Source organism: Coregonus lavaretus, assembly GCF_964263955.1.
Source record: "Coregonus lavaretus genome assembly, contig: HAP1_SCAFFOLD_4975, whole genome shotgun sequence".
NCBI classification, from domain to species: domain Eukaryota; kingdom Metazoa; phylum Chordata; class Actinopteri; order Salmoniformes; family Salmonidae; genus Coregonus; species Coregonus lavaretus.
The window spans coordinates 15,001-37,984 of record NW_028164111.1 but is presented as its reverse complement, the minus strand read 5'-3'; the positions used below and the strand labels follow the sequence as shown (position 1 = coordinate 37,984).

The window sequence follows — 22,984 nt, the reverse complement described above, 5'->3', positions numbered from 1 at the left end:
CTAGTCCGGGAGGTGAGTTAGCTAGCTAGCTAGCTTCGTGCTACACCCGGCACCGCCGAATACAATGCTAACCTACAATAACTACCCACAACAGCCCACGATGCCTACCTACATTACCTAACTACAATCTAAATACATAATTTAAGCCTTACTCGACAAAGCCCAAGCTATGTATAAAGCCAAACTTACCCGACGCCAGCTGTCTGGGTGGCAGACAAGAAGACATTTGTCTTCTGCAATCAGTAGCTGTAATTAAGTACAGTAGCTACTAACTACCTAACGTTAATGCCTCAGATAATGAGGTTAGAAAAACAGCTGAATGGTAGGTAGCTAGCTGGCTTAATTACAGGTACTCTTAAGCGTGAAATAACATTGGAAACAACTATCCACCGTTGCTAAAAGTTACCAGTAGCTACCCGCTAGCTAGCTAGCTTTATTGGTCCAGGTAGTGGGTTAGCTAGCCTCGTGCTTCGCCGGGCTCCGCCGTATACAATACTTACCTACAATAATTACCTACAATAACCTACAATAACTACCTAAATAAACTACCTACAATACCTAACTACAACTACCTACCTACAATCTAAATACATGGTTTAAGCTTTACTCAACACCATATAAGAAGCCAAGCTTACCTCCTGCTAGAGAAAACACAACCTCTCCCTCATTATTCACGATTCACTAATTGACTGACATAAGAGAAAAACTGCAGATGCAACCAAATTTCGAAATTGCACTTTCTAACTCGCAACTGTAAGTTGCGACCCCGACTGAGTGGCTTCCGTCTGGACACTCTACCATAAAGGCCTGATTGGTGGAGTGCTGCAGAGATGGTTGTCCTTCTGGAAGGTTCTCCCATCTCCACAGAGGAACTCCAGAGCTCTGTCAGTGACCATCAGGCTCTTGTTCACCTCCCTGACCAAGGCCCTTCTCCCCCAATTGTTCCGTTTGGCTGGGCAGCCAGCTCTAGGAAGAGTCTTGGTGGTTGCAAACTTCTTCCATTTATGAATGATGAAGGCCACTGTGTTCTTGGGGACCTTCAATGCTGTAGACATTTTTTGGTACCCTTCCCCAGATCTGTGCCTCGACACATTCCTGTCTCGGAGCTCTACAGACAATTATTTCGATCTCATGGCTTGGTTTTTGCTCTGACATGCACTGACAACTGTGGGACCTTATATAGACAGGTGTGTGCCTTTCCAAATCATGTCCAATTAATTGAATTTACCACAGGTGGACTCCAATCAAGTTGTAGAAACATCTCAAGGATGATCATTGGAAACAGATGCACCTGTGCAAAATTTCGAGTCTCATAGCAAAGGGTCTGAATACGGATGTAAATAAGGTATTTCCGTTTAAAAAATTTAATCAATTAGCAAACATTTCTAAAAACCTGTTTTCGCTTTGTCATTATGGGGTATTGTGTGTAGATTGCTGAGGATATATATTTTTTTTCCATTTTAGAATAAGGCTGTAACGTAACAAAATGTGGAAAAAGTCAAGGGGTCTGAATACTTTCCGAAGGCACTGTATGGAGAGTCGGCCTGGTGGATAAGTTTAAGGTCCTTGAAAACATACAAAAGAGAAATGATGCCATGTTGTTGTCAACCAGGTGGAGGATTAATGTTTTGGAACTGAAAGTGGTTGTGATGAGGTGGTGTTGAAGGAGTCACACACAGGAGGGTAAATCACAGAATAACAGGCTTTAATCCATAAAATACAGGTTTACGCAGAACTGCGTCAAACACACTCCAGGGCACAAAACAGGCACACGGGAAAATACTCCCGTAGATACACAATACACGAGCTCCACCGAGCTTCACTAACCTTCACAATAAACAATCACCAACACAGACAAGGAAGCAGAGGGAAAACTTATACCATGACTAATGAGGGAATAAGGACCAGGTGTGTGTGATTGAAGACAAGACAAATGGAGTGATGATAAATGGATCGGCAGTAGCTAGTAAGCCGGTGACGGCGAACGCCGAAACCTGCCCGAACAAGGAGGGGAGGCAGACAATGATTCTGTGGAGAGAGGAAAATAAGTCCATGTTGTCACGGATCTCGATCTCAAATATGTTTTGGTTTTAAAATCACTTAAAACCTAAAGAGCCATTCGGCAGTTGAAACAATAACAAAGTGGATCCCCGCTACTGTTTCGGTTAGAAGCTGAGTGATGGGGCTGGAGAAATGTTACCACTCTCAAATGTATAGACAGAGCTATAATGGATGCAGGGTTTGACCATCCATGATGTCAAAATGATAGTTTTAACCATGTTCTGAGGTTAATATAATACAGTGTGTGTTCACATTTACCTTGTTTACAAACATTGGGGTAAACCAAGCTTATATGTTGGGTTCTGATGCGGTACAACAGTTGAACTCATGGATACCATTTTTATGTCTATGCTGCAGTTTGAATGAAGTTACTAACTGGTGTTGGCGCAATTGCTAACTAGCATTAGCGCAATGACTGGAAGTCTATGGTGTACGTGTGGCCATTGTTACCGTAGACTTCCAGTCATGGCGCTAATGCTAGTTAGCGTTGGCTCACGCAAACTACCTCTTACTTCCTGCAGAGGCATAAATATGGTATCCACGAGTTCATCTGACTCTGGGAAAGTAGATAAAGGACTTCATTGCGAAAATCCCGAAGTGTCCCTAAAGTTTAGGGTTGAGGTTATCCTCCCTCAGCTCCTCCCATGGACGCCATTTTGTTGCTAAAGTCAATGTGTCCTCCCTCCTAGTTACTCAGTTATTGACATGCTACCGTCTGTTTCCTTTGTTCTACCCGATAGTTACTCAGTTATTGACATGCTACTTTCTGTGTCCTGTCTCCTAGTTACCCTGGAGGTCTTAACTCTGGTCCCGGTGGCATGGGCATGCCCCCCGACTCCCGCCCCCCTGGTGAATTCACCCAACCCGCTGCTGCCGCTGCCGCCGCCGCTGTCGCCGCCGCTGCTGCCACGGCGACCGCCACTGCCACGGCAACCGTTGCCGCCATGCGGCAGGACACACAGAACAAGGAGATGAACCAATATGGACCGGTATGTTGCAACCAGTCAAGGCTCCTCAGAGTAGGAAAGGGAGGACCATCCTCCTCAGTGAATTTCATACAAATAAAAATCGTAAAACATTAAAAAAGTTATCCTTTTTAGATAAAACTATACTAAATATAATCACGTCACCGAGTAATTGATTAAAACACACTATTTTGCAATGAAGGTCTCCAGTAGCCTCAGCAGCACTCTGTAGGGTAGCACCATGGTGTAGCTGGAGGACAGCTGGTTTCCGTCCTCTTCTAGGTACATTGACTTCAATACAAAACCTAGGAGGCTCGTAGTTCTCACCCCCTTCCATAGACTTACACAGTAATTATGACAACTTCCGGAGGACGTCCTCCAACCTATCAGATCTCTTGCAGCATGAACTGACATGTTGTCCACCCAATCCAAGGATCAGAGAATGAATCTAGTACTGAAAGCATAAGCTACAGATAACTAGCACTGCAGTGCATAAAATGTGGTGAGTAGTTGACTCAAAGAGAGAGAAAGACAATAGTTGAACAGTTTTCAACAAATTAATTTCTTCAAAAATGAAAGAGAAGCAAGAGAGAGCTTGAGAGAGAGCTATAGTTCGTCATTTATTTTTAAATTTCACTTACTTAGCAAACAAATGCAGCTAGATAGCTAGTTTAGCCTACTCAAACAACCGGCTCGAACAGAGAGATGCTATGTTAGCTAGCTAGCTAGTTTAGCCTACTCAAACACCCGGCTCGAACAGAGAGATGCTATGTTAGCTAGCTAGCTAGTTTAGCCTACTCAAACACCCGGCTCGAACAGAGAGATGTTATGTTAGCTAGCTAGCTAGTTTAGCCTACTCAAACACCCGGCTCGAACAGAGAGATGTTATGTTAGCTAGCTGGCTAGTTTAGCCTACTCAAACACCCGGCTCGAACAGAGAGATGCTATGTTAGCTAGCTGGCTATGCCTATGCATCACAACAGTCAAGGTAAGCTTTTGGTTTGACTAATTTATTGCCACCGGGGTCCACCGGTGTAACTGCTTACCGACTGTACACTGTAACGTTACTGCGTGATCGTAGCGGGTTTACTAACACGTTAGTTCTATTAGCTATGTTGACTATGACGTTACTTTAGCTAATATGGTGACAAATATGGTGACAAATATGGTGACAAATGTGTAGCGGTTATTATATGGTTTGGCTTGGAAAGGTTTTTTCGCCTTGACACATACAGCTGATGTGTTGTTCATTGAAGTCCACAAAAGAAGGGAAAAGGGGAGGGGAGGAAATAGAAGGAATTCAACGTGGCTGCTATGAAAGTGAACTGTGTTTACGCGTGATCAGGGGTGCATTCATTCCGCCGATTCTGTTGAAAAGCGTTTCTTAAGCGGAAGCAAACGGAACGAAACGGGGATAAACATACCTGAATTTGTCCAATAGAAACTCTAGTTTGCAACTTGTTGGACTAATGATTACACCTTAGATCAGCTAGATGCAGGCCAGAGTGTGCAAGGCGGTATTGAATGTGTTACTGTCTGTACATCTGTCACCTCAAAAAAAAATCTCGACCTGTGGGCACCTACATTGTAAAGTTTCATTCATAGGCTAGGTTTGAGTAGTAGCCTAAACCTATCTATGTTACATTGGGTGAATGGAATATGAATGACAGTCATCCAATATGCTGTAATAGAAATAAAGCCATGCTCATGAAAAAATATATATATTCTTCTGGCACCGACCGCCACTAGTTCACAACGTCCATACATACACTATATATACACTATATATATAGCCCCAAGATGACCCTGTATTACCACAAGTAGACAGATACAACGCACAAACCTACAGATATTTTTCTACTTTTGTATCGATGGAACCTTAGCAAGTTGAGTGAGCAAATTATACAGGGGTGAATTTCCCTGAAAGCTTTGTACCACTATGATCATCTTTTGTTCATTGCCTATTAGGGAAACTCACCCCAAAGCGATTCACCTAAATCACAGCATACCTCGAGATGTCTAATATATTGGTACCATTCTCTTACAGATTAGTTCGTCGTTCCAGATGGGGCCCAACCAGGCGTACCAGAACCAGTTCATGAACCAGGGGCCAGGGGGGCCCCGAGGCCCTCCATCCCTCCCAGGGAACATGGGCCCCGGCCCCGGCCCTGGCATGAACCTCTCCCACATGGGAATGAACCAGCCCCGGGCCCAGGGGATGGGGCCCTTTGGGAGCCAGGGGGGCGAGAGGATGCTCCAGCAGGGATACCCGGGACCGAGGCCTCAGGGAATGGGCATCCAGGGTATGAAGAGACCCTATCCTGGAGAGGTGAGTGGAGCTGTGGAGGTGTGGATCTGGGACCACCATGACTGGCAGTAGTGCTCACTGTAGATCAGGGTTCTTCAATTCCGGTCCTTGAGGGCCGAAACACTTCTGTTTTTTATTTCTACCTGGTAGTTAATTGCACTCACCTGGTGTCCCAGGTCTGAATTAGCCCCTGAATAGAAGGAGAGGATGAAAAACAGAGGTGTTTCGGCCCTCCAGGACCGGAATTGAAGAACCCTGCTGTAGATGCTTGTATATTACTCACCATAGATGAAGAAGATGAATTAATGTTAATGTAATGTTAATGTAATGTTCATGTAATGTTCATGTAATGTAATGTTAATGTTAATGTAATGTAATGTTAATGTAATGTCATGTTAATTTAATGTTAATGTAATGTAATGTTAATGTAATGTTAATGTAATGTTAATGTTAATGAAATGTTAATGTAATGTAATGTAATGTAATGTTAATGTAATGTAAATGTAATGTAATGTTAATGTAATGTTAATGTTAATGTTAATTTAATGTTAATGTAATGTAATGTTAATGTAATGTTAATGTAATGTTAATGTAATGTAATGTTAATGTAATGTAATGTTAATGAAGTAGTTTCATTTCCCAAAATGTGAAACAAAGTTTGCATTTCCTTCTCATTGAACCCCTCAAAGTATGGCTATACAGGACTTTGCTGCTGACGCTGGTCTTTCTCTGTCATTCTTCCAACTGTTAACGACGATGAGGTCTTTCTCTGTCATTCTTCCAACTGTTAACGACGATGAGGTCTTTCTCTGTCATTCTTCCAACTGTTAACGACGATGAGGTAGTGGTGGAGAGTCGACTCCAAGATAATTGATTCCTCGACTCCTTGCACGCCGATTCCCGTTGTCAACTCCCATTTCTGAATGTCAAGTTTTTGATTCCTCTGGGAATCGACTCATAAGATTCTGTATTTTTGGAACGGACGAGACTGATTAGTTGCCGTACTTCAAAACACAAAAACTGTAATCTTTCATAGCGAGCTAGCGAGGGACAGAGAGTGGGGGGAGGGGCACAGTATAGGCAGGTCAGCCACCAGACAGTCAGAACCGTGCACTAGGCCTATCTATCAGTATAGGCAGGTCAGCCACCAGACAGTCAGAACCGTGCACTAGGCCTATCTATCAGTATAGGCAGGTCAGCCACCAGACAGACAGTCAGAACCGTGCACTAGGCCTATCTATCAGTATAGGCAGGTTGGCCACCAGACAGACAGTCAGAACCCTGCACTAGGCCTATCTATCAGTATAGGCAGGTCAGCCACCAGACAGACAGTCAGAACCGTGCACTAGGCCTATCTATCAGTATAGGCAGGTCAGCCACCAGACAGACAGTCAGAACCGTGCACTAGGCCCATCTATCAGTATAGGCAGGTCAGCCACCAGACAGACAGTCAGAACCGTGCACTAGGCCTATCTATCAGTATAGGCAGGTCAGCCACCAGACAGTCAGTCAGAACCGTGCACTAGGCCTGTCTATCAGCAATTAAAAGCTGTATCTCACAATGGAATGCTGTGCCTCGCAATTTATTGGCTTGCAAAGCAGGGCCTATCATCAATGAATAGTTTAGGATATTGAGATGAGCAAGATCAAATCAAATCAAATTGTATTTGTCACATGCGCCGAAGAAAACAGCTGTAGACCTTACAGTGAAATACTTACTTACAAGCCCTTAACCAACAATGCAGTTTTAAGAAAGAATACCAAAAAAAATATATATATATATATATATATACAATTTAAAATAATATGAAATAAAAGTAACAAATAATTAAAGAGCAGCAGTAAACATAACAATAGCGAGGCTATATACAGGGGGTACCAGTACCGAGTCAATGGGAAATAACAGTAGGGAGGCTATATATACAGGGGGTACCGGTACAGAGTCAATGTGAAATAACAGTAGGGAGGCTATATACAGGGGGGTACCGGGACAGAGTCAATGGGAAATAACAGTAGGGAGGCTATATACAGGGGGGTACCGGGACAGAGTCAATGGGAAATAACAGTAGGGAGGCTATATACAGGGGGGTACCGGTACAGAGTCAATGGGAAATAACAGTAGGGAGGCTATATACAGGGGGGTACCGGGACAGAGTCAATGGGAAATAACAGTAGGGAGGCTATATACAGGGGGTACCGGTGCAGAGTCAATGTGAAATAACAGTAGGGAGGCTATATACAGGGGGTACCGGTACCGAGTCAATGGGAAATAACAGTAGGGAGGCTATATACAGGGGGGTACCGGTACAGAGTCAATGGGAAATAACAGTAGGGAGGCTATATACAGGGGGGTACCGGTACAGAGTCAATGGGAAATAACAGTAGGGAGGCTATATACAGGGGGTACCGGTACAGAGTCAATGTGAAATAACAGTAGGGAGGCTATATACAGGGGGTACCGGTACCGAGTCAATGGGAAATAACAGTAGGGAGGCTATATACAGGGGGGTACCGGTACAGAGTCAATGGGAAATAACAGTAGGGAGGCTATATACAGGGGGGTACCGGTACCGAGTCAATGTGCGGGGGCACCGGTTAGTCGAGGTAATTGAGGTAATATGTACATGTAGGTAGAGTTATTAAAGTGACTATGCATAGATAATAAACAGAGTAGCAGCAGCGTAAAAGAGGGGTGGGGCGGCAGTGCAAACAGTCTGGGTAGCCATTTGATTAGCTGTTCAGGAGTCTTATGGCTTGGGGTTAGAAGCTGTTTAGAAGCCTTTTGGACCTAGACTTGGCGCTCCGGTACTGCTTGCCGTGCAGTAGCAGAGAGAACAGTCTATGACTAGGGTGGCTGGACTCTTTGACAATTTTGAGGGCCTTCCTCTGACACCGCCTGGTATAGAGGTCCTGGATGGCAGGAAGCTTGGCCCCAGTGATGTACTGGGCCGTACGCACTACCCTCTGTAGTGCCGTGCGGTCGGAGGCCGAGCAGTTGCAATACGAAGCAGTGATGCAACCAGTCAGGATGCTCTCGATGGTGCAGCTGTAGAACCTTTTGAGGATCTGAGGACACATGCCAAATCTTTTCAGTCTCCTTAGGTTTTGGCGTGCCTTCTTCACCACTGTCTTGGTGTGCTTGGACCATGTTCGTTTGTTGGTGATGTGGACACCAAGGAACTTGAAGCTCTCAACCTGCTCCACTACAACCCTGTCGATGAGAATAGGGGCGTGCTCGGTCCTCTTCTTTTTCCTGTAGTCCACAATCATCTCCTTTGTCTTGATCACGAGGGAGAGGTTGTTATCCTGGCACCACACGGCCAGGTCTCTGACCTCCTCCCTATCTCGTTGCTGTCGGTGATCAGGCCTACCACTGTTGTGTCATCGGCAATCTTAATAATGGTGTTGGAGTCGTGCCTGGCCATGCAGTCATGAGTGAACAGGGAGTACAGGAGGGGACTGAGCATGCACCCCTGAGGGGCCCCCGTGTTGAGAATCAGCGTGGCGGATGTGTTGTTACCTACCCTTACCACCTGGGGGCAGCCCGTCAGGAAGTCCAGGATCCAGTTGCAGAGGGAGGTGTTTAGTCCCAGGGTCCTTAGCTTAGTGATGAGCTTTGAGGGCACTATGGTGTTGAACACTGAGCTGTAGTCAATGAATGGCATTCTCACATAGGTGTTCCTTTTGTCCAGGTGTGAAAGGGCAGTGTGGAGCACAATAGAAATTGCATCATCTGTGGATCTGTTGGGGCGATATGCAAATTGGAGTGGGCCTAGGGTTTCTGGGATAATGGTGTTGATGTGAGGCATGAGCAGCCTTTCAAAGCACTTCATTGCTACAGACGTGAGTGCTACGGGTCAGTAGTCATTTAGGCAGGTTACCTTAGTGTTCTTGGGCACAGGGACCATGGTGGTCTGCTTGAAACATGTTGGTATTACAGACTCAGACAGGGAGAGGTTGAAAATGTCAGTGAAGACACTTGCCAGTTGGTCAGCGCATGCTCGGAGTACACGTCCTGGTAATCCGTCTGGCCCTGCGGCCTTGTGAATGTTGACCTGTTTAAAGGTCTTACTCACATCGGCTACGGAGAACGTGATCACACAGTCATCCAGAACAGCTGATGCTCTCATGCATGTTTCAGTGTTACTTGCCTCGAAGCGAGCATAAAAGTAATTTAGCTCATCTGGTAGGCTTGTGTCACTGGGCAGCTCGCGGCTGTGTTTCCCTTTGTAGTCTGTAATAGTTTGCAAGCCCTGCCACATCTGACGAGCGTCAGAACCGGTGTAGTACGATTCGATCTTAGTCCTGTTTGATGGTTTGTCGGAGGGCATAGCGGGATTTCTTATAAGTTTCCGGGTTAGAGTCCCGCTCCTTGAAAGCGGAAGCTTTACTCTTTAGCTCAGTGCGGATGTTGCCTGTAATCCATGGCTTCTGGTTGGGGTATGTACGTACAGTCATTGTGGGGACGACGCCATCGATGCCCTAATTGATGAAGCCAGTGACTGATGTGGTGTACTCCTCAATGCCATCGGAAGAATCCCGGAACATATTCCAGTCTGTGCTAGCAAAACAGTCCTGTAGCTTAGCATCTGCTTCATCTGACCACTTTTTTATGTTTTTGCTTGTAGCAGGAATCAGGAGGATAGAGTTATGGTCAGATTTTCCAAATGCAGGGCGAGGGAGAGCTTTGTAGCGTCTCTGTGTGTGGAGTAAAGGCAGTCTAGAGTTTTTTTCCCCTCTGGTTGCACATTTAACATGCTGGTAGAAATGAGGTAAAACGGATTTAAGTTTCCCTGCATTAAAGTCCCCGGCTACTAGGAGCGCTGCCTCTGGATGAGCGTTTTCCTGTTTTCTTATGGCCGTACACAGTTCATTGAATGCGGTCTTAGTGCCAGCATCTGTTTGTGATGGTAAATAGACAGCTGCTCTTTAGATGTGGAAATTGACCCACTATGCTGTTTACTTTCTGCATCTACTTCATATGGCTGAGTCTACCTTTAAATATAGAACTTCCCCAGGCCTTTATAGCCTATCATCTAGTTAAATATAGAACTTTCCCCAGGCCTTTATAGCCTATCGTCTAGTTAAATATAGAACTTTCCCCAGGCCTTTATAGCCTATCGTCTAGTTAAATATACAACTTCCCCAGGCCTTTATAGCCTATTGTCTAGTTAAATATACAACTTCCCCCAGGCCTTTATAGCCTATCGCCTAGTTAAATATAGAACTTTCCCCAGGCCTTTATAGCCTATCGTCTAGTTAAATATACAACTTCCCCAGGCCTTTATAGCCTATTGTCTAGTTAAATATACAACTTCCCCAGGCCTTTATAGCCTATCGTCTAGTTAAATATACAACTTCCCCAGGCCTTTATAGCCTATCGCCTAGTTAAATATACAACTTCCCAGGCCTTTATAGCCTATCGCCTAGTTAAATATACAACTTCCCCCAGGCCTTTATAGCATATCGCCTAGTTAAATATACAGCTTTCCCCAGGCCTTTATAGCCTATCATCTAGTTAGGCTTTAACACTGAAAACAATATGTTTTGTGATAACTGCACTGTGATAAAAAAAAAAATACTTCTTAACATAAAGAATCCCAATTTCATTTAAACTATTTATTCCCTTGGACAATAATTTTGTATGTTGTTTTTTACTGATATCTTTTGATTGTACCAAACATTTTATTGTAATACTTGTCCTTCTTTCATTCCTCCCTAGCCTAACTATTGTTAGCTTAATAATTATTGTCTAATCAATCTATTACTTGATAAAATACTTAACTGTAATATTTTTCCTTCTTTTGTTCCCCCCTATAAAGCCTAACTACGGAGGGCAGCAGTACGGTCCAGGACCAAACAGTCAGGGGTTCCCCCAGCAGCAGAGCCAGTACCCCACCCACACCCCCAACCCCTCCAGGTCACTCCCGTCCCCCAACTACCCAGGCCAGAGGATGCCTGGTGGGCAGCAGATCCAGGGCCAGTACCCCCCTCCTGGAGGGGCCATGGGACAGTACTACAAGGTAAGCCACCATAGACACTAGTCCAGGGCTCTCCAACCCTGTTCCAGGAGAGATACCCTCCTGTAGGTTTACATCTATCTAGTCCAGGGCTCTCCAACCCTGTTCCTGGAGAGATACCCTCCTGTAGGTTTACATCTATCTAGTCCAGGGCTCTCCAACCCTGTTCCTGGAGAGATACCCTCCTGTAGGTTTACATCTATCTAGTCCAGGGCTCTCCAACCCTGTTCCTGGAGAGATACCCTCCTGTAGGTTTACATCTATCTAGATCAGGGCTCTCCAACCCTGTTCCTGGAGAGATACCCTCCTGTAGGTTTACATCTATCTAGTCCAGGGCTCTCCAACCCTGTTCCTGGAGAGATACCCTCCTGTAGGTTTTCACTCTAATCCCAGTTGTAACTAACCTGATTCAGTTTATCAACCAACTAATTATTAGACACAGGTGTGCTAGATCAGGGTTGGAGTGAAAACCTACAGGACGGTAGCTCTCCAGGGTTAGAGAGACATGCACTAGAGTCCATAGTGCAGGGGTGTCAAACTCATTCCATGGAGGGCCCAGTGTCTGCTGGTTTTTGGGGTTTTGGGTTTTCCTTTCAATTAAGACCTAGACAACCAGGTGAGGGGAGTTCCTTACTAATCAGTGACCTTAATTCATCCATCAAGTACAAGGGAGGGTATCTCTCCAGGAACAGGGTTGGAGAGCCCTGGACTAGATAGATGTAAACCTACAGGAGGGTATCTCTCCAGGAACAGGGTTGGAGAGCCCTGGACTAGATAGATGTAAACCTACAGGAGGGTATCTCTCCAGGAACAGGGTTGGAGAGCCCTGGACTAGATAGATGTAAACCTGCAGACACTCGGCACGCCGTTGAATGAGTTTGACATTCGTGCCAAGGTGAGTGACTGCTAACAGTACATTACCTGTGTACTCAGCGCTGCACCGTTTATAGCATAATAATAATTGTAATCCAATGTTTTGTCCTGTGTCCCTTTACAGCAAGAGCCTTTCAACGGTCAAAGTAACACCTTTTCTGGGAGTGGATATCAGTACAGCCAAGGCAATATGAACGGGGTAAGCTTTACTGTCACCTTCCAACCTGCCCAGTGCCCACTCATATTCAAATGTATGATACACGATGATATTTGGTACATTTTATTTGATCTATGCGCAGTAGTTATATATTTATGGTTATTGATGCACTTAACTGTATTGTGATGTTATTTGGTTACTTCTTCTACACAAATATAATATAATACATTTATACATATATATATATATATTTCCATTTTAATGTGTTATAATCCTTGCAGCCTCCTCGACCGATGGGTAACTACCCTCACTCCCCCGTGCTTGGCAACCCGACTCCGCCCATGACCCCAGGAAGTAGTATCCCTCCATACCTGTCTCCCAATCAGGACGTCAAGCCCCCCTTCCCTCCAGACATCAAACCAAATATCATCGCTATTCCTCCACTTCCAGGTCAGTCTCTCTCTTACTCCCTTTCACACACTCACACTCTCTCTCTCACACACACACTCTCTCTCTCGCTCTCTCACACACTCTCTCTCTCTCTGTCTCTCTCTCTCTCTCTCTCTCTCTCTCTCTCTCTCTCTCTCTCTCTCTCTGTCTCTCTCTCTCTCTCTCTCTCTCTCTCTCTCTCTCTCTCTCTCTCTCTCTCTCTCTCTCTCTCTCTCTCTCTCTCTCTCTCTCTCTCTCTCTCTCTCTCTCTCTCTCTCTCTCTCTGTCTCTCTCTGTCTTGCCACAACAGAGTACTTCCCATCCCACCTATCCTCATGCCCCCAGCCGATAACCTACTTTATTGCCCCTTTATCACTCAACCCTTGTTATCTTATACAGAACTTGAAAGGCTTGAATTTAAGGTTCAGTAGAATTGGTACAGTATCAAAACCAACCTTTATTTGAGGAAAAGTCTTACCCTGTCCCATCTTCTCCTTCTTCCCCTCTTCTTCTTCTACTCTCTCTCTTTCTCCTTTCCTCCTCATCCTCCTCCTCCTCCTCCTCCTCCTCCTCCTCCTCCTCCTCCTCCTCCACCTCCTCCTCCTCCACCTCCTCCTCCTCCTCCTCCTCCTCCTCCTTCCTCCACCTCCTCCTCCTCCTCCTCCTCCTCCTCCTCCACCTCCTCCTCCTCCTCCACCTCCTCCTCCTCCTCCTCCTCCTCCTCCTCCCACCCAGCCAACCCCAATGAGGAGCTACGTCTGACCTTCCCGGTGAGGGATGGAGTGGTCCTAGAGCCCTTCAGACTGGAGCACAACCTGGCCGTCAGTAACCATGTCTTCCACCTCCGACCCTCTGTACACCAGACCCTCATGTGGCGGTAAGAAACCCTCCATACATCTAACCCTAATCTAAATACACTAGAACCTGATGTGGAGGTAAGGACAGTGCCTCTCTGTGGTACAGTACTGTTTGTACACCATCAAGATCCTGTTCTATTACACTATAGTATACACCACCAGGTCCTGTTCTATTACACTATAGTATACACCACCAGGTCCTGTTCTATTACTATAGTATACACCACCAGGTCCTGTTCTATTACTATAGTATACACCACCAGGTCCTGTTCTATTACACTATAGTATACACCACCAGGTCCTGTTCTATTACACTATAGTATACACCACCAGGTCCTGTTCTATTACACTATAGTATACACCACCAGGTCCTGTTCTATTACACTATAGTATACACCACCAGGTCCTGTTCTATTACACTATAGTATACACCACCAGGTCCTGTTCTATTACTATAGTATACACCACCAGGTCCTGTTCTATTACTATAGTATACACCACCAGGATCCTGTTCTATTACTATAGTATACACCACCAGGATCCTGTTCTATTACTATAGTATACACCACCAGGATCCTGTTCTATTACTATAGTATACACCACCAGGTCCTGTTCTATTACTATAGTATACACCACCAGGTCCTGTTCTATTACTATAGTATACACCACCAGGTCCTGTTCTATTACACTATAGTATACACCACCAGGTCCTGTTCTATTACACTATAGTATACACCACCAGGTCCTGTTCTATTACACTATAGTATACACCACCAGGTCCTGTTCTATTACTATAGTATACACCACCAGGTCCTGTTCTATTACTATAGTATACACCACCAGGTCCTGTTCTATTACACTATAGTATACACCACCAGGTCCTGTTCTATTACACTATAGTATACACCACCAGGTCCTGTTCTATTACTATAGTATACACCACCAGGTCCTGTTCTATTACTATAGTATACACCACCAGGTCCTGTTCTATTACTATAGTATACACCACCAGGTCCTGTTCTATTACTATAGTATACACCACCAGGTCCTGTTCTATTACACTATAGTATACACCACCAGGTCCTGTTCTATTACACTATAGTATACACCACCAGGTCCTGTTCTATTACACTATAGTATACACCACCAGGTCCTGTTCTATTACTATAGTATACACCACCAGGTCCTGTTCTATTACTATAGTATACACCACCAGGTCCTGTTCTATACACTATAGTATACACCACCAGGTCCTGTTCTATTACACTATAGTATACACCACCAGGTCCTGTTCTATTACACTATAGTATACACCACCAGGTCCTGTTCTATTACACTATAGTATACACCACCAGGTCCTGTTCTATTACACTATAGTATACACCACCAGGTCTGTTCTATTACACTATAGTATACACCACCAGGTCCTGTTCTATTACTATAGTATACACCACCAGGTCTGTTCTATTACTATAGTATACACCACCAGGATCCTGTTCTATTACACTATAGTATACACCACCAGGTCCTGTTCTATTACACTATAGTATACACCACCAGGTCCTGTTCTATTACACTATAGTATACACCACCAGGTCCTGTTCTATTACTATAGTATACACCACCAGGTCCTGTTCTATTACACTATAGTATACACCACCAGGTCCTGTTCTATTACTATAGTATACACCACCAGGATCCTGTTCTATTACACTATAGTATACACCACCAGGTCCTGTTCTATTACACTATAGTATACACCACCAGGTCCTGTTCTATTACACTATAGTATACACCACCAGGTCCTGTTCTATTACTATAGTATACACCACCAGGTCCTGTTCTATTACACTATAGTATACACCACCAGGTCCTGTTATATTACTATAGTATACACCACCAGGTCCTGTTCTATTACACTATAGTATACACCACCAGGTCCTGTTATATTACTATAGTATACACCACCAGGTCCTGTTCTATTACACTATAGTATACACGACCAGGTCCTGTTCTATTACTATAGTATACACCACCAGTCCTGTTCTATTACACTATAGTATACACCACCAGGTCCTGTTCTATTACACTATAGTATACACCACCAGGTCCTGTTCTATTACTATAGTAGCACACCAGGTCCTGTTCTATTACACTATAGTATACACCACCAGGTCCTGTTCTATTACACTATAGTATACACCACCAGGTCCTGTTCTATTACTATAGTATACACCACCAGGTCCTGTTCTATTACACTATAGTATACACCACCAGGTCCTGTTCTATTACTATAGTATACACCACCAGGTCCTGTTCTATTACACTATAGTATACACCACCAGGTCCTGTTCTATTACACTATAGTATACACCACCAGGTCCTGTTCTATTACACTATAGTATACACCACCAGGTCCGGTTCTATTACTATAGTATACACCACCAGGTCCTGTTCTATTACACTATAGTATACACCACCAGGATCCTGTTCTATTACACTATATTATACACCACCAGGTCCTGTTCTATTACTATAGTATACACCACCAGGTCCTGTTCTATTACACTATAGTATACACCACCAGGATCCTGTTCTATTACACTATAGTATACACCACCAGGTCCTGTTCTATTACACTATAGTATACACCACCAGGTCCTGTTCTATTACTATAGTATACACCACCAGGTCCTGTTCTATTACACTATAGTATACACCACCAGGTCCTGTTCTATTACTATAGTATACACCACCAGGATCCTGTTCTATTACACTATAGTATACACCACCAGGTCCTGTTCTATTACACTATAGTATACACCACCAGGTCCTGTTCTATTACACTATAGTATACACCACCAGGATCCTGTTCTATTACACTATAGTATACACCACCAGGTCCTGTTCTATTACACTATAGTATACACCACCAGGTCCTGTTCTATTACTATAGTATACACCACCAGGTCCTGTTCTATTACACTATAGTATACACCACCAGGTCCTGTTCTATTACTATAGTATACACCACCAGGTCCTGTTCTATTACTATAGTATACACCACCAGGATCCTGTTCTATTACTATAGTATACACCACCAGGTCCTGTTCTATTACTATAGTATACACCACCAGGTCCTGTTCTATTACTATAGTATACACCACCAGGTCCTGTTCTATTACTATAGTATACACCACCAGATCCTGTTCTATTACACTATAGTATACACCACCAGGTCCTGTTCTATTACACTATAGTATACACCACCAGGTCATGTTCTATTACACTATAGTATACACCACCAGGTTCTGTTCTATTACACTATAGTATACACCACCAGGTCCTGTTCTATTACTATAGTATACACCACCAGGTCCTGTTCTATTACTATAGTATACACCACCAGGATCCTGTTCTATTACTATAGTATACACCACCAGGTCCTGTTCTATTACTATAGTATACACCACCAGGATCCTGTTCTATTACTATAGTATACACCACCAGGTCCTGTTCTATTACTATAGTATACACCACCAGGTCCTGTTCTATTACACTATAGTATACACCACCAGGTCCTGTTCTATTACACTATAGTATACACCACCAGGTCCTGTTCTATTACTATAGTACACACCACCAGGTCCTGTTCTATTACTATAGTATACAACACCAGGTCCTGTTCTATTACACTATAGTATACACCACCAGGTCCTGTTCTATTACTATAGTATACACCACCAGGTCCTGTTCTATTACACTATAGTATACACCACCAGGTCCTGTTCTATTACACTATAGTATACACCACCAGGTCCTGTTCTATTACACTATAGTATACACCACCAGGTCCTGTTCTATTACACTATAGTATACACCACCAGGTCCTGTTCTATTACTATAGTATACACCACCAGGTCCTGTTCTATTACACTATAGTATACACGACCAGGTCCTGTTCTATTACTATAGTATACACCACCAGGATCCTGTTCTATTACACTATAGTATACACCACCAGGTCCTGTTCTATTACTATAGTATACACGACCAGGTCCTGTTCTATTACACTATAGTATACACCACCAGGTCCTGTTCTATTACTATAGTATACACCACCAGGTCCTGTTCTATTACACTATAGTATACACCACCAGGTCCTGTTCTATTACTATAGTATACACCACCAGGTCCTGTTCTATTACACTATAGTATACACCACCAGGTCCTGTTCTATTACTATAGTATACACCACCAGGTCCTGTTCTATTACTATAGTATACACCACCAGGTCCTGTTCTATTACTATAGTATACACCACCAGGTCCTGTTCTATTACTATAGTATACACCACCAGGTCCTGTTCTATTACTATAGTATACACCACCAGGTCCTGTTCTATTACTATAGTATACACCACCAGATCCTGTTCTATTACACTATAGTATACACCACCAGGTCCTGTTCTATTACACTATAGTATACACCACCAGGTCCTGTTCTATTACTATAGTATACACCACCAGGTCATGTTCTATTACACTATAGTATACACCACCAGGTCCTGTTCTATTACTATAGTATACACCACCAGGATCCTGTTCTATTACACTATAGTATACACCACCAGGTCCTGTTCTATTACACTATAGTATACACCACCAGGTCCTGTTCTATTACACTATAGTATACACCACCAGGTCCTGTTCTATTACACTATAGTATACACCACCAGGTCCTGTTCTATTACTATAGTATACACCACCAGGTCCTGTTCTATTACACTATAGTATACACCACCAGGTCCTGTTCTATTACACTATAGTATACACCACCAGGTCCTGTTCTATTACTATAGTATACACCACCAGGTCCTGTTCTATTACACTATAGTATACACCACCAGGTCCTGTTCTATTACACTATAGTATACACCACCAGGTCCTGTTCTATTACACTATAGTATACACCACCAGGTCCTGTTCTATTACTATAGTATACACCACCAGGTCCTGTTCTATTACTATAGTATACACCACCAGGTCCTGTTCTATTACACTATAGTATACACCACCAGGTCCTGTTCTATTACTATAGTATACACCACCAGGTCCTGTTCTATTACACTATAGTATACACCACCAGGTCCTGTTCTATTACTATAGTATACACCACCAGGTTCTGTTCTATTACACTATAGTATACACCACCAGGTCCTGTTCTATTACTATAGTATACACCACCAGGATCCTGTTCTATTACACTATAGTATACACCACCAGGTCCTGTTCTATTACTATAGTATACACCACCAGGTCCTGTTCTATTACTATAGTATACACCACCAGGTCCTGTTCTATTACACTATAGTATACACCACCAGGTCCTGTTCTATTACTATAGTATACACCACCAGGTCCTGTTCTATTACTATAGTATACACCACCAGGATCCTGTTCTATTACACTATAGTATACACCACCAGGTCCTGTTCTATTACACTATAGTATACACCACCAGGTCCTGTTCTATTACACTATAGTATACACCACCAGGATCCTGTTCTATTACTATAGTATACACCACCAGGTCCTGTTCTATTACACTATAGTATACACCACCAGGTCCTGTTCTATTACACTATAGTATACACCACCAGGTCCTGTTCTATTACACTATAGTATACACCACCAGGATCCTGTTCTATTACACTATAGTATACACCACCAGGTCCTGTTCTATTACACTATAGTATACACCACCAGGTCCTGTTCTATTACACTATAGTATACACCACCAGGTCCTGTTCTATTACTATAGTATACACCACCAGGTCCTGTTCTATTACACTATAGTATACACCACCAGGTCCTGTTCTATTACACTATAGTATACACCACCAGGATCCTGTTCTATTACACTATAGTATACACCACCAGGTCCTGTTCTATTACTATAGTATACACCACCAGGTCCTGTTCTATTACACTATAGTATACACCACCAGGTCCTGTTCTATTACTATAGTATACACCACCAGGTCCTGTTCTATTACACTATAGTATACACCACCAGGTCCTGTTCTATTACTATAGTATACACCACCAGGTCCTGTTCTATTACACTATAGTATACACCACCAGGTCCTGTTCTATTACTATAGTATACACCACCAGGTCCTGTTCTATTACACTATAGTATACACCACCAGGTCCTGTTCTATTACACTATAGTATACACCACCAGGTCCTGTTCTATTACACTATAGTATACACCACCAGGATCCTGTTCTATTACACTATAGTATACACCACCAGGATCCTGTTCTATTACACTATAGTATACACCACCAGGTCCTGTTCTATTACTATAGTATACACCACCAGGTCCTGTTCTATTACACTATAGTATACACCACCAGGTCCTGTTCTATTACACTATAGTATATACCACCAGGATCCTGTTCTATTACACTATAGTATACACCACCAGGTCCTGTTCTATTACTATAGTATACACCACCAGGTCCTGTTCTATTACACTATAGTATACACCACCAGGTCCTGTTCTATTACACTATAGTATACACCACCAGGTCCTGTTCTATTACTATAGTATACACCACCAGGTCCTGTTCTATTACACTATAGTATACACCACCAGGTCCTGTTCTATTACACTATAGTATACACCACCAGGTCCTGTTCTATTACACTATAGTATACACCACCAGGTCCTGTTCTATTACACTATAGTATACACCACCAGGTCCTGTTCTATTACTATAGTATACACCACCAGGTCCTGTTCTATTACTATAGTATACACCACCAGGTCCTGTTCTATTACTATAGTATACACCACCAGGTCCTGTTCTATTACACTATAGTATACACCACCAGGTCCTGTTCTATTACTATAGTATACACCACCAGGATCCTGTTCTATTACTATAGTATACACCACCAGGTCCTGTTCTATTACACTATAGTATCACAGGCAGTGGACAGAATCATTTTGGAATTACAGATACACTAGCTAGTTAGCGTTACAGATACACTAGCTAGTTAGCGTTACAGATACACTAGCTAGTTAGCGTTACAGATACACTAGCTAGTTAGCGTTACAGATACACTAGCTAGTTAGCGTTACAGATACACTAGCTAGGTAGAGTTACAGATACACTAGCTAGTTAGCGTTACAGATACACTAGCTAGTTAGCGTTACAGATACACTAGCTAGTTAGCGTTACAGATACACTAGCTAGTTAGCGTTACAGATACACTAGCTAGTTAGCGTTACAGATACACTAGCTAGTTAGCGTTACAGATACACTAGCTAGTTAGCGTTACAGATACACTAGCTAGGTAGAGTTACAGATACACTAGCTAGTTAGCGTTACAGATACACTAGCTAGTTAGCGTTACAGATACACTAGCTAGTTAGCGTTACAGATACACTAGCTTTGGCCAAGCCTTCCGCTAGAGCGAATGCAAGCTTACAGGTGAACTAACAGGTTCTCTTCCTCTGTCCCCCTGCAGGTCAGATCTGGAGCTGCAGTTTAAATGCTACCATCACGAGGACCGACAGATGAACACCAACTGGCCCGCCTCGGTCCAGGTCAGTAAGAACAGCACGCACACACATACAGTGCCTTCAGAAAGTATTCATACCCCTTGACTTATTCCACATTTTGTTGTTGTTACAGCCTGAATTCTAAATGGATTCAATGTTGTTTTTTCTCACCCATCTACATACAATGACAAAGTGAAAACATGTTTTTTTTTTATGTTTGCAAATGTGTATTGAAAATTAAATACAGAAATAACTCATTTACTTAAGTATTCACACCCCTGAGTCAATACATGTTAGAATCACCTTTGGCAGCGATTACAGCTGTGAGTCTTTCTGGGTAAGTCTCTAAGAGCTTTGCACACCTGGATTGTACAATATTTGGCCATTATTCTTTTCAAAATTCTTCAAGCTCTGTCAAATTGGTTGTTGATCATTGCTAGACAACCATTTTCAGGTCTTGCCATAGATTTTCAAGTAGATTTAAGTCAAAACTGTAACTCGGCCACTCAGGAACATTTACTGTCTTCTTGGTGAGCAACTCCAGTGTAGATTTGTCCTTGTGTTTTAGGTTATTGTCCTACTGAAAGGTGAATTCATCTCCCAGTGTCTGGTGGAAAGCAGACTGAACCAGGTTTTCCTCTAGGATTTTGCCTGTGCTTAGCTTTTATCCTGAAAAACTCCCCAGTCCTTAACGATTACAAGCATACCCATAACATGATGCAGCCACCACTATGCTTGAAAATATGAGGAGTGGTACTCAGTAATGTGTTGTATTGGATTTGCCCAAAACATTACATTTTGTATTCAGGACAAAAAGTGAATTGCTTTGCCACATTTTCTGAAATATGACTGTAGTGCCTTGTTGCCAACAGGATGCATGGTTTGGAATATTTATATTCTGTACATGCTTCCTTCTTTTCACTCTGTCATTTAGGTTAGTATTGTGGAGTAACTACAATGTTGTTGATCCATCCTCAGTTTTCTCCTATCACAGCCATTAAACTCTGTCTGTTTTAAAATCATCATCGACCTCATGGTGAAATCCCTGAGCGGTTTCCTTCCTCTCCGGCAACTGAGTTAGGAAGGATGCCTGTATCTTTGTAGTTACTGGGTGTATTGATACACCATCCAAAGTGTAATTAATAACTTCACCATGCTCAAAGGGATATTCAATGTCTGCTTTTTTATTTTTACCCATCTACCAATAGGTGCCCTTCTTTGCGAGGCATTGGAAAACCTCCCTGGTCTTTGTGGTTGAATCTGTGTTTGAAATTCACTGCTTGACTGAGGGACCTTACAGATAATTGTATGTGTTGGTACAGAGATAAGGTAGTCACTCAAAAATCATGTTAATCACTATTATTGCACATAGAGTGAGTCCATGCAACTTATTATGTGACTTGTTAAGCACATGTTTACTCCTGAATTGATTTAGTCTTGCCATCCCAAAGGGGTTTAATACTTATTGACTCAAGACATTTCAGCTTTGAATTTTTTATTAAATTGAAAAAAAAAACTGAAAAACATAATTCCACTTTGGCATTATGGGGTATGGTGTGTAGGCCAGTGACAAATCCATTTTAAATTCAGGCTGTAACACAATAAAATGTCAAGAAAGTCAAGGGGTGGGAATACTTTCTGAAGACACACACACACACACACACACACACACACACACACACACACACACTAACTGTCCTTAGTATCCTTCCTCTCTGCAGGTCAGCGTGAACGCC

The 22,984-nt window shown here is 43.1% G+C and overlaps 1 protein-coding gene across 1 annotated transcript in view; it reads left to right on the top strand.

Annotated features, from left to right (window-relative positions):
• LOC311117444 (zinc finger MIZ domain-containing protein 1-like) overlaps positions 1-22,984 on the top strand; it is a gene marked incomplete at both ends in the record, with an annotated part of 37,403 nt that overhangs the window by 5,078 nt on the left and 9,341 nt on the right. Inside the window, 8 exons of the mRNA XM_084192374.1 lie at positions 2,846-3,050; positions 5,074-5,355; positions 11,157-11,357; positions 12,352-12,426; positions 12,666-12,834; positions 13,549-13,690; positions 21,215-21,293; positions 22,970-22,984. The exon at positions 22,970-22,984 is cut by the window's right edge and continues 117 nt beyond it. Of these exons, the coding sequence (XP_084048500.1) occupies positions 2,846-3,050; positions 5,074-5,355; positions 11,157-11,357; positions 12,352-12,426; positions 12,666-12,834; positions 13,549-13,690; positions 21,215-21,293; positions 22,970-22,984 (1,168 nt within the window). The remainder of the gene's footprint in view (positions 1-2,845; positions 3,051-5,073; positions 5,356-11,156; positions 11,358-12,351; positions 12,427-12,665; positions 12,835-13,548; positions 13,691-21,214; positions 21,294-22,969) is intronic.